General features: G+C 38.7%; 1 protein-coding gene and 1 pseudogene across 1 annotated transcript in view; both read right to left on the bottom strand.

Moving 5' to 3' along the window:
- The window catches only part of AHI1 (Abelson helper integration site 1), a 170,773-nt gene that overhangs the window by 86,712 nt on the left and 70,736 nt on the right, over positions 1 to 13,325 (bottom strand). Inside the window, 1 exon segment of the mRNA XM_054568649.1 lies at positions 11,492 to 11,609. Within this exon segment, the coding sequence (XP_054424624.1) occupies positions 11,492 to 11,609 (118 nt within the window).
- On the bottom strand, positions 5,600 to 6,856 carry LOC129067794 (E3 ubiquitin-protein ligase RNF26-like; annotated as a pseudogene).

The following is a 13,325-nucleotide window of genomic DNA, read 5'->3' on the forward strand; positions in this document are numbered from 1 at the left end:
CATGCACAAAACTGATACTACAAAACAGGAACAAAACAGGACAAGAAAGAAACCATAAAGACTGAAAGGATGATTGGTGAAGAGATATTTACAAGAAGGAAATGTGAAGAGTCTTAGACTCACTACTTCAATAAAGGAAATGAGAAGAGTCAAAGATGAATCCAGTTTCCAAGTGAAAGAACGGTAATATCGTAAGAAGTGAGACAGAAGAATAAAATACAGAAGCTTCTTTCGGGAAACTTAAGCTCATTAATGGCGGTGATTACATTTCTGTCACGTATATGACAAAAAGTGGTTAGCTTACCTATCCTGCTACACAAGTTTAAGGATGAATGTCTTTCCAGTAATTAGATTTCATACTTCAGAGCCACGTATACAACAGCTCTCAAAAACTTTATATTAGACCTTTAAATATACGATGCTGTATGTAAACGATTTCTATAAATCTTCAAAATATAAAACAATTTAAGAAGTTAATACATCAGTTACTAAACATCAGAATATCTATATAAATTCAATAATCTGGCGTGTACTTAGGCTATGTTTGTATTTTATAGTTTTCATATTCATTAAATCAATAAGATCTCATTTTAATTGTAGTTTATGGTCTTCAGTTGCTTTTTTTCTTATTTTCACTGAACATGAATTATTTCACTTTGAAAATTAATCCCCTGGGCAAATACTATACTCTGTTTTGACAACTAAATGCAGTAGGTTTATAAACTGAACCCCCTTCCCCATACACACACACAAATGTGACTGAAAAAGAATTTGCTTCAAGTAAATTTTCTATGTATAACAGATTGAGGAAAAGAGCTGAAAATTTTAAGGCTGGAACTTACACACCACCTAAATATATAAAATAGCTTCTCACAAAATAAATGACTAGAAAATAGCAAATTAAAGCTCATTAAAATCAGCAGATTTAAATAAGAAAAGTTTGCATTCATATTCTCCCCTCAGAGAATATTAAGAGAAATTTAATATCTCAATGGGGACATTAATACTAAAGGTATTCCCAGTGCATGAGAACCATTCACTAATTATATTAATATTTAATAGAGTTCATTACAAATGATTTCTAAATTAGGGAGTGATAAATATGTAGAATATACTTTATTAGTAGCATCAGAAACACTTTACTAATTCATATGACATTATTCAGGAAATAAAGGGGCTTTTACTACATGTGAGGGTAAATTTTAATCTTTAATAAGTGGATTAACTCAGCTCACTGGAGAATTCTTAGTGAAATTCTGATATTAGTTACTAAAATGGTACCTTATACTTTTAAATTTAACAAATATCAATTTTAGAGAATCCAGTTATGAATGACACCAAAAAAAAAGTTGAACAAATGATATCTTAGTCTTTGTGGAAGCAAAATATAAAACAGCCATATTTTAAAGGGAAAAAATCCACATGATCAAGGTCTTTTGCCCAATGTCCATAAAAATCCAAATACAAAAATATTCTCACCTCCAGCGTTTTTGTGTTGACTGATATTTATATGGAAAGCCAAAATTTTAAAAGTTAAGTGGTTTCTAGTGGATTATTTAAAGTTTGAGATGCTTGTTTGAAAACTTTCCTCTTAAAATTACTTCATCTTAATGTCTTTTTTGGCATGCTTCTAAATTCCTATACCCATTAGTTGCCTCTCTGACATGTTCTTTTTTTCTATAATAACCACTTAACACATTTTATTAAATTATGTCTTAGAACAAGATTTCCTCCATTCCTTTGGCCACAATGCAAACTGCATAATTTCAAACTTAAAAAAAATTGAAAGAATCTCCTGTAAAAACTCATGTTGTTTAGTCTCACAATATCTTATGCATTTTAAAGTATTTAAAATATTTTTCTTATCATGATTCTATGAAGTAGGAAATTTAAATGAAGTCGAAAAATAGAGACATTATGCCTAGAGAGAGAAAGTCCACTACCCAAGACAACAGCCCTGAGAAGTGCTGACGAGGGCTCAGGCCCTGCTATTCTGGCCTGTGACCTGAGGGCCACTGCTTTTTTCATCATAATGCACGTGTCCTGAATTCATATTCAACAAAATCTGGCTTTTAAAAATCGCATAATGTAAGCCTTATTCTTTTTAGTTCTATTAAGCACATTTATGGACATCAGTTAATTCTGTAGCAGATTATCTTTATCTATGGTAGTGAATGAATTCCTTTCACCCATCCTACCATCTCAACTTAGGCCCTGGAATTCTAAAGTTTGGAATCAGAATTCAATAAAATATTCTCTTTCAATTAATAATTTAAAGTTCATTAAGCAATACTAACAGAAAATGATGCCAATTCTGATGGTATGAGAAAGTTCTTTAAAGTTCACTTTACCTTTAAAATGGAAACCCCCTTTTAATATCAACTGTGTTTATCAAGACTTATTCTGATTCCTAATTTTTGCCAAAATTGTTTTTTTTTCTTCTTCTTTTGAAATACAAGAACCATCTTGTTTCCAGCTTATTTGTAACCTACCTTCTACAATGGGTTATATAAAGATATCATGGACTCTCTGGTGAAATAATGACCCAGACAGAATTCATCTTACATCTCAGTTATTTTAAAAGTTTTGCACTTCTCTGTAAAACATTAAACCTTAAGGAATAATGAAATCTTGAAGACAATAAAAATAAAATTTAACTGGAAAAATAGCACCTAATCTTAAGAGTTAATTTTAACCTTTTATTCCTTGTCAAGAGAAGAAGTGTATACTTGCCAAAGACATGCAGAATAAATAGAAAAATGCAGCTCTTCAAACAATATTCAAAATGTAAAGCATAATAGTTAACTTGACAGATTTCTTAACCAATACTGACGTCATTAGAATGATGTTATGATTTAGTTTAAATCAAGTATCTTGAACATTTAGGATATGGTAAAGTTAGATTTAATGTTTGCCTATCAAGTTTAATATGTTTATATGATCTAGTGGAGAGTGCAAAAAAAAAAAAAGAAGAAGACAGGAGCTACTGGTTGTTTCTAAAAAACAAGTTACACTCTGCCTCCCCAATCAAACTCCAAGTCAACAATTAAAAAAGATGAAATGAAGGTTATATTAATAAAGTCATATTAATAAAATAATTCATTTCATTTTGTATGAGTCATCTATTAAATATGAATTGAACTTAGCATAATGCTGTGAAAAGATAAACCAAGTTCTTAAAAATAAAACATCCTGTCCTTCAAATACAACCACACAGAGATGATTCAACTAACCCACTGCCAATAGAATAAGCACTTCTGGCTAATTTTCACCCTTCCCCACATTGATTAATTTTATTTTTCACTGAATAACCCACATTTAAAAATTCACTTCTATAATAAGGATTCCTGAGGTGGTTGAATGGGTTCTGACATTTTGAAAAACTGCCACAGGACAAAATTTCTCTGCAGAGAACTTCCTGAATTGACTGAAGACTAAACATCAGTTTCACTAGAACCAAACTTTTTGAAAGAATCTAATAACTTGCAAACATAGAATTATATTTAAAGGCCAAAAACAAACAAACAAAACCCAGAAGTTCATTAATCCTCAGAAAATACCTCCTTGATGCCTCAGTTTTGTAAGTATACCTATTCCAAATAGTACTGTTCAAGTATTAGTACTTGGCAATATATCACTGACCTCTAAAGCCAGCAACAACAGTAACCCCCACAGCCAGGGGGAGGCCTGGAAGAGCGGGAGGACAATGCCCCAGGAATGAAGGAGAGGCTCCAGGCACTGCCTCCCCATGGGTCTAAGCAGGCAGTCCGCTTCACCTCCAGCACTTGTGTGCTCCTCTGGGAACTGGCAGTTTGGTGTGGTAAGGATGATACTGAGCTAGCAGTGAGGAATCTGGCTTGAGGCATGACTGCCACTCACTATGTAAACTCAGATAAATCAGCCCATTTGCACCTCAGTTTCACTGGAAAGGAAGTGAAGAGCAAAAAGTTCCAAGGTCTTACCATGGGCACCCAACCTTTAGGCATGTCTGGATGACACTGGAAGAATTGTCCTGGGCCACACATTAAATACACAAACACTAACAAAAACTGACGAGCAAAAAAAGGCTCTAAGTAAATTTATGATTTTGTGTTGGGCTGCATTCACAGCCACCCTGGGCCACATGCAGCCTGTGGGCTGGACACACAATTTAGATGCTCTAAAAAGATTTCACTCCTTATGACTTGAATGTTTACTTCTCAGAGAGCTTTCTGTTGTTTTTGTTGTTGACACTATCACAGATGTCAAAGGAGGATATATACAAAAGCACTTAATTTTTTTATACAAGTTGCTGTTATTGTTTTAGAGATTTTCTTCATTATACTGTATAAAGTATGAAAACAGTTTTGAATTGCAGTACAGCATGTTTAATACATGGTGACGCATTATGAGCTATTAACTACAATTTAACATAGAATGTTAAAATTTCAATTGCCTTTCTTTTTCCCCAGCTTTATTAAAGTATTTTTGACAAAGAAAATTATACAATTTTCTTTTATACAAATTACTTGGGAAAGATTTGTAGTTTTAATTTTAATAGGATGAACTGATTTATATTATTTTCTAATTAAGAAGATAGAGTGACAGTCTAATTAATGGACAGTTCCTAAAGTATCTCATAAGAGTTGTATCTCGTTTTTTTTCTCTCTAACCCATTCCTCATTCAGATACCAGCTAGATGTTTTTCTCAGAGCTGTCCACAAAACTTTAGTCTCTGGGGACTGGACCAGGAGACCCCTCGAGGAACTGCAGGCCTCTAAGCCCCGACCCCAACTGTGCTGGGACCCTGGTGAAACGTGCACCGTTCTCCCTCCCCAACGCCAAGGAGTGACAGAAGGGGAATGCCACTTTTCTCTGTGGTATGCGGAGTGAAAGGCGTATGAACAGAAACCTGGTTCTCTCTCCTGAGGCTTCCCGGGGAGCTGGGGTACGAGGGCTCAGGGTCACAGAGCTGGGTGCAGACACCCCCGCCTGACCTCAGCTGTTGGATCAGGTTGGGAGTGAGTCTCATAAGAACATCACAGGCGAAAGTGGTAGCTCCAAGGGCATCTGAGACATGATACTACCCCCAAACCTACCAGGTGCCTGAGGGATACTACCCCCAAACCTACCAAGCAAAGGTTTGAGATTATTCCAAGGTCCTTGAGTTGCCAAAATACCCAAATGACATTGATGTGCTGTGGCTGCAGAAGATGGGAGGCAGTGGGGATGGGGGAGGGACAGGACCTGCTCATCCCCCAAAGAAAAACTAGAAGCATGGATGGGGGCCCCCAGGGGCTGGGTTCTGGGCGGGCCCTGGCATGGTGGAAGGGAGTCCACGGCACACAGTCTCAGGGTCTGGCAGAGTCACACACAACCCTGAGCATCACAGGGACCCACGGGGGGAAGAGAGCCTGTTACCCTGCTCCCACCTAGGTCGCAGTCTTCCAGGGTGCCCCATCTCAACATCGTGGATGTATGGCTTGGAGGCTTGACATGACAGCCATGGGGGCAGAAGGGGATTCAGGCCAGGACCCGGAGATCAGGTGTAATGTCGTCCCAGCTCAGGTGGCTGTGTGGAGCATGGAGCTGGAAGGGTGTGCAGGGAGGGAGGCAGTTCTCAGAGGTACACACTGAGGGCCTAAAGAACTCTCCAGTGGCAGAGTGGGCAGCTGCGGTGGCAGACCAGGTGGTGCATGAGGATTTTAGTGCAGGTCCGGCACAGGTGCTGACAGGGCAGAAGCAGCACTGTCTTGCTCTGGTCCTGGCAGATGATGCCCTTCTTCCTCTCTTCTTGTTCCTTCAACAACTTCCATGGCCAACAATTTGCCCAGCTGCAGGGTCCTCCTCATTGAGCCTCTCCCTGCCCGGGGCTGTCACTCTGTCCACTCTGATTTCCTGCTCTTCTGCCTCTGATCTGGACCCTGGTGTTCTGTTGCCAAGTCCTGGCTGAGGACACCCTTCTAGGGCCAACTTGAGGAGCCCCGGGTGCCCCACCCTGGTTCGCCCAGCTTGCCGATTCCAAACTTGGCACCGACCCTCTAAGTCCAGTGTCAGGGGACACAGCTGCACAACATCCTCTCGAAGCTGGTGGTAGGATGGCTGGGAGTACAGCTGACTGACTGCCCAGGTGGCCAGCCTCATGGTGAGGTCCAGGTGCAACCTTGTCACTGTCAGCACGCAAGCCAGTAGCACAGGTTGGAGACAAGCACAAAGCTGGGCAAGAGGCAGGGAGGTGAAGCCAGGAGCTCTGGTGCTAGTTGGCAGAGCATCCAGGAGGATGGCTATGACCTCAGCACTGCTGGAAATGTGAGCTAGGAAGGCAGCCGTAATATCTGTCATCCTCCACAGCAGCCCCATCAATGCATCCCACAGGACCAGCAACAGGGAGAAGAGATTCTGAGTACCAAAGAGGCTGATTTTGACCAGGCTGTTGATCACATAGGTCACCAGGCTCATGGCAATGGCATACATATCACAGGAACTGGCACAGCAAAGCATGGCCACTGGAGACCACATTGAGGATGCCCCAGTGCAGTATGTCCCGGCTCCTCAATGCACCATGAAAGGCTTGGTGCCCCAGGAGCTTTAGGCTCTTCAGGCCAGAGCAGCAGCTGTAGAGCAGGGTACACAGGCCTGAAAGCCCCCAAAAGTAAATTGGAAAAGGCTGTGCTCAAGGCCAGCAACGAAGGCAGGACTCCGCAGCCCAACTGCAGAAGACTAGTCAGTACAGTGTGTGGCACAGTGTAGATGAAGGCTAGGAGCCAGGCCAGGAAGCTGGGAGGGAGGACACCAGTAGGGAGTTGGGGTCCAACACCAAGGTCAGCACTTCTAGCAGCAGGCCCACACCATTCACCACCAGGTACGCAGCCTCCATGTCAGGGCTCTGGAGGTCAGTCAAAAAGAAGTCTAGCTCCCAGCTGAGGGGATGGCAAGGTTGCCAATACCTTGGGGAGGGTGATCTGGGATTAATTCGGAAGGGAAGTCAATAGTCTCCAGCTAAGGGAGAGAATTCAGAATCTGAGAAGGGGGGTAGAGTTGAGTGGGGTCTCAGTGGAGGGTGTGGGGCCCAGGTGCAGGGTCCAAGAGTCCTGGTGTTGAAGGCGGGCTGTTTGGGAGGGAAGAGGCCAAAGATCTCTACAGCGGAGGTGACTCTGGGCTGGAGGAGAGCCATCAGCTTTGGAGACCTGGTGGTGCGATACCACATCTAGGCAATGAGTCAGAACAAGAGACAGAGAATGGTTGGGATGGGGCTGGGCTGAGTGCGGCGGCACAGGCTGGGCATGGGCTCAAGGTCCAACTACGCAGGTGCCCCCGTCCCTGCCCAGCCCCCGTCCTCTGGGCTCTCAGCATTCTGTGCCCAAAGAGGGAGTGGGAAAGGGAGTCAACCTCCGCACACTCCAGGCACAGCCTCCACTCCATTGTGCTGTCATCTTGTGTCAATAGCTGTATTTTTTAAAAATACATTTTATCATCTCTTTTACACTCATACCATTGGACCAGAGAAAGCTCTCTTCCAAGCATGATGTTTAGCACCGTGGGCTCTCTCCTGGAGTCCCACTTGCGGATGAGGCCTATGATGAAGACAAAGGCAAGCTCATGGGAGGTTTTATAAGACAGGGCAAGGACTCTGGAGCTCATTCTTACTGTGATAGAAAGCCATTTAAGAGTTTTAAGCAGTGTAGTCACATTATCTAATTTATTTTTTCAAAGAATCATGTTGGCTGCTGTGGGGAGAATAAGCTAAAAGACAAGAGTGAAGCAAGGAAGGAGAGGGGAGGAGTCAGGGGTGGCTCCTAGTTTTACCTAAACAGCTGGGTAAACATGCTGGGATTTGGAAGACTTATGCGGCAGGGGAAACAGACGTGAAAGGAAGTTTTGGGGCAGGAAATCAAGAGTTCTGTTTGGACGTGGACAGTCTGAGAAATTTCTTAGCTGCTCTATCCCTCTTTATTCAGTGACATTTTGTTTAAACTGTGATTTTAGAATCTATCCCACCCTGAAAAAATTTGCTGCGTGCTTACTTGTTTTCCCAGCCAGACTACAAGCTCCGCCAGGGCAGAGGCTGTAATATTTAGTCCATATACTTAGATGAGGACCTTAAACAATGTAGCCAATTAATTTTAGTATGAATAAGCTTAGCTTTCTAGAAACTCTAGAGACTGCAAACCAAAAAAGGAAGAAAATACTTTATTAGCAGTCTCCATTACCTGGAACTCACCCTGAATAAGGTCAACAGAAGTTACAGCAGACCACAGACCATAAATCCACCTTCCCTCCAGCATATAAACACACACACACACACACACACACACACACACACCCCCGCCCCGCCCCTGCTCGAGAGGATATTGAAAAATAAAAATTGTACACCACAATTCTCTTTCCTTTCTCTCTCCTCGCACTGCCCAACAGGCTAAAAGGAAAGAAGGCTAAGGGGAAGAAGGTGGTGCCAGCCTCTGCCGTTGTGAAGACGCCAAGAGGCTAAGAAGTTGGGTAAATCCCATTTGATAAAAGGCCCAAGAATTTTGGCATTGGACAGGACATCCAGTCCAAAAGGGGCCTCACCTGCTTTGTCAAATGGCCCTGCTACAATAGCTGGCTGCAGCGGCAAACGGCTGTTCTCTATAAGCATCCAAAAGTGCCTCCTGCCATTAACTAGTTCGCCCAGGCTCTGTACCACCAAGCAGGTATTCAGCCTCTTAAGCTGGCCCACAAGTACAGACCAGAGGCAAAGCAAGAGAAAAAGCAGAGACTGCTGGCCAGGGCTGAGGAAAAAAAATGCCAGCAAAAGGGATGTCCCCACCAAGAAGCTACCTGTCACTCGAGCAGCAGCTAACACTGTCATCACCCTGGTGGAGAAGAAGGCCCAGCTGGCAGTGACTGCACACAATGTGGATCCCATCGAGCTGGCTGTCTTCCTGCCACCTTGTGCTGGAAGATGGGGGTTCCCTATCGCATTATCAAGGGAAAGACCAGGCTGGGGCATCTGATCCACAGGAAGACCTGCACCACCGTCACCTTCACACAGGTTTACTGGGAAGACAAAGCAGCTCTGGGTAAAAGCTAGTGGAAGCCATCTGAGCCAATTCCAATGACAGGTGTGATGTGATCTGCCACCACTGGGAAGGCAAAGTCCTGGGTGCAAGGTTAATGGCTCACATCATCAAGCTGGAAAAAGCCAAGGCTAAAGAACTGGCCATCAAACTAGGCTAAATGCACACTGTTGAGTTTTCTGTATATAAAAGTAATAAAAATTCTTCTAAATAAATAAATAAATAAATAACTTACTGAAAAACCTATCTACTGCATTTATTTATATTTTAGATTCTAACAGATTATTTGTATTAAGTATTTGTATAAACTTAACTATTTAATCCTTCTTAAAGCTGGTTTGAACACTACATAGAGTCAGAGTTTTTAAGACAGAAATTCACCAAATCCAGAGCCTTTATTTACCTATAGGGATAAAAAATTGAGGCCTGAAGAAACTGTTCAGCACTCAATAGTCATTTAAAAATGAAGACAGATACAGAAAACAGTTCACCTGTTTCCTACTACAGGATTTTTTTCTCCCCAAAGATTGGCTTCTTAATGAATAAAATGGATTTGGCTATTTTGCAATAAACTACTTATTCTGTTTTTATAACTTTTCTATACAGTGATGTCTCAATAAATTTTATAGGAAGGATATGCCTTAACATGAGGTCAGGCATATTAATAACTAAAACAAAATCAAGTGAAGCAGTGTTATCATATCATATGGCTTAACTGCAATGCTTTTGAGATAGTGGACACATGGAGGGTGTGCATGGGATAAACACCCGTACTCAAGGCCTATTCAGCCAGAGAGAACTGAAGGTAAATGGGGTCAACCCTATGTACAATGGTGACGTTTGTAAGGCTTGTCTTTATCATACCCAGCTTCCCTTTTATTCTTTATCTGTCTCACTGATAATCCCTCTTCCATTTCAAAGGCCTTCTTACCTATCTTCTCTTCTCTTTTCCTTAACAGAAAAGGTAGGATTTTTTTATCTGTTATCTATACTAGTTGGCTGACAAACTTAAGACATTACCTGAATGAGTTTTCATCAATATATTAACTCAACCAAACACTTCCGTTCTATGCCTTTAATCTTAAACTATGAAAAGAAAAAAATCTGTTCCTAGAAGCATTCCTCCCTTCCCCCAGGTCATTAAAATGACATGGTCTGAAGACAAATCAAGTATCAAGTTAAGGTGCAGAGAGTAAGAATGTAAAGGGAGAAAATAAGGATCTAAAGGGAGAGTACGTTGCACACTAGAACAACCAACACTATTGCTCCCACTTTTGGCATTGGGATATTCAGATATTGTGAAAGTTAGAAATTTAAAATTTCTAATGTTTGGGATAATTTTATCATTTATTGATTTGAAATTAGAACTCAAAATATTTTCACAGAGAGCATACATATACTTACCATGTTTAAAATTTAAGTATGTTATATTTGTGTAGGGCCTTATGCTTATGAAGTGTTTCATATATGCTATGTGATCAGAACTTCAATAGTTTATCATCATTTCTAGTTTCCAAATGCATATTCTTAGGTAATAAGTTATAATAAAAGGTACAGCCAAGAATGAGCATAAGAGTTCTTGATCCAAGTATTTTTCTACCGTAATATGTAACTTATAAAGCAATATTAACATAACTTGCATATGTAAACTGCAAACACTTTCAAAGTAGAAAATATTGTCCCCATATTTCTCAATAAATTACATCAATCTTTTCAAGCTAAAGTTTCTTCTTATTATAATCTCTGTCAAAAAAGATAACTGTTTAGTTATTCTTGGTTGTCTCTTTTTTATAAAAAAAATCAGTAATATATAAAATACTATAAAAAACATAGCCAATGAACAGAAATAGCCATCTTTCAATCTCAAAGTCAAATTCCCACATAAATGCTTTTTCTTTGATGTCCTTTGAAAACCTTATTCAAATTAATTTAAAACATTAGCCTAAAAATTTGCAATTGTACAGTTCATTTCAACTCAGTGATTCATGTAGATTTTTGTAACTAGTTTCTTTGCATATTTTATTAATTTGCCAGCTTTGAAGAAAAAAGAGATCACTGGGAGGTTGAATCCTGTCTCTGCCAAAATGCATTTTGCCTTGGATTCCTTGAAATGGATTATAACATATAAAATCAATTACGGTTCTTTACCTAAGAGAAATTGAATCAGATTTAAGAGTATACATGTTTAAAACTCACATTTTGCTATTTTTAAATTATTATCTGTTCAATGGAATAGAGGTTGACAGTATCTATTATCAAAGATAACAAATTCAAATTTGCTTTTGAAATAACTTGAGTGATTTTTGAAGGAAAAAACATGGTAGAATGTAATTCAGGCATGAAAACTGATGATTAGAATGCTATGAGCTGTATTTCTGAAATGAAATAAATGACACTCATGAAAAAAATAGTATCTGAACATTCAAAAGAATAGCCAAAGTAAGAGAAGCGCTCACCAGTCTGTGTGAAACCAAACTGACGAAGGATCTCTTGAGTGTCCAGCATGTTTGGCTGTTTTAACTTAGGCTGTTGTGAGAAGGGTGATGTTGAAGTAAGCGAGAGATTTTTGTTGACCTGTAATAGGAAAGGCAAATCAGAAACAAAAATGTAATTTCCTGGGTTACTGATGCAAAAACCGAATGAGAAATATTTGCTTACAATGCAAACCATGACACATGGTAAGGTCAAAGGGAGTGGTAATGATTTATATGCTTAATTTTCAAAGTTTACAAAACAGAATGGTTTTTATCAAGGAAGGAATACAATGGCGATGAAAACATAACTATATTAAAGTAAACTTGCTTTATTAAATAAAATAAGTTGGCTTATTATGGAACCGACATTAATAATATAAAATAGAGCAGTATTAAATGTTATGCAAAGAAATGCAAAAAATAAAAGTGACTTCTTGACAGCTTTCAATTAAGAGTTACAATGTTTCAGACCCACATTTCTCTAGCATTTTGTAAAATAGTAGGTACTTCCTTTAAAAAGCCTGCACAGAAAACACCTGTAATATTCATGTTTATATACATCCTGGTGACATAGATAACACAGCTGTAACCTAACTTGCCAAGTAAAACAGATCCCACTGCATCAAAAAACCTCATTCTTAAGACATGGTTTAAAAACAGCATGAAAATAATGATCAATTCAAATTTCTGAAGCAAATACAATGTTCCATAAAACAAAACCTACTATGATTTTCTGTGTTTAATGGTCTCAAAGAAATGAAATTGCATAAGAAGTACTATATATAACTACAGCTACTGTAGGAAAATAAAGAATAGCTCAAAAGAAAGTATTAAATGTTTATTAGTAGATTCATCTTGTAACTTAGAATTAATTTCAGCAACGATCCAGTTTCATTCATTATTGTTATTTTTATCACTTTCAAAATCTAATTTTGGAAAATTTGAAAATTTGAATTTCTACTTTACTGAAAAAACATAACTTATGAATTACCAAAACATTAAATGACAGTTTATAGTACATAAATATTTGTATATGAAAATAGCTGTCCTTTCTCCCTCTCTTTTTTAAATACTCAAACCATACAGATGACTTCCATGTATTAGTATTTAAAAATTCCCTTTTGATGTTTTGTATTAAATAGTACATTGTGTTTACATGCCCTTTATCTGACTCATTACTGTTTGTAAATGCTGCTCTTCTTTCAAACAGCAATAGTAAATGGTATATTTCAAATTAAGTTTTTCTCCTTGAGGCAAAGAGCTATTACATAGTTGGTGAAAAAGCCAATTAATTAAGACCATATAATAATATAGTCCTAAAGTTACTAAATTATTATGATATTATCTTATGAAAAACAAAAATATTTTTCAAAGTAGTTAGATGAGGTCCTAAATACCACATTAGTCCTAAAAATAATTATCCGGCTTTAAAAATTCTATCAGGAGCCATTATTAAACATTGGCCAAAGTTAATGTTGACTATTTATATTAATATCAATTATACCTAAAGTAATGAAATCATCTAACATTTTTGAGTTTCACTTTCCATCTTTAAGTGAAGATAATAAAAATAGTATGTACGCTTCAATGGGAATGCGTTGTAAAATGAGAGTAAAAAAGATGAACTAGTATTAAAGAGTGCTGTTCACATATGCTGACCATAAAGCAAAGGGAAATCACAAAGTGCTATAGAAGTAAAGTGCTTCATAAATATTCGTTATTATTATTAGCATCACTAGAAGAATAACTAGAAATATACATAATGCAGTGAATTTTTCACAGTGCTATGCTTTTAAATGGAAGTACTATACACAAA

Source organism: Pteronotus mesoamericanus, unplaced genomic scaffold, assembly GCF_021234165.1.
Source record: "Pteronotus mesoamericanus isolate MK-2021 breed Mesoamerican mustached bat unplaced genomic scaffold, CSHL_Meso_final contig_20, whole genome shotgun sequence".
Lineage (NCBI taxonomy): Eukaryota > Metazoa > Chordata > Mammalia > Chiroptera > Mormoopidae > Pteronotus > Pteronotus mesoamericanus.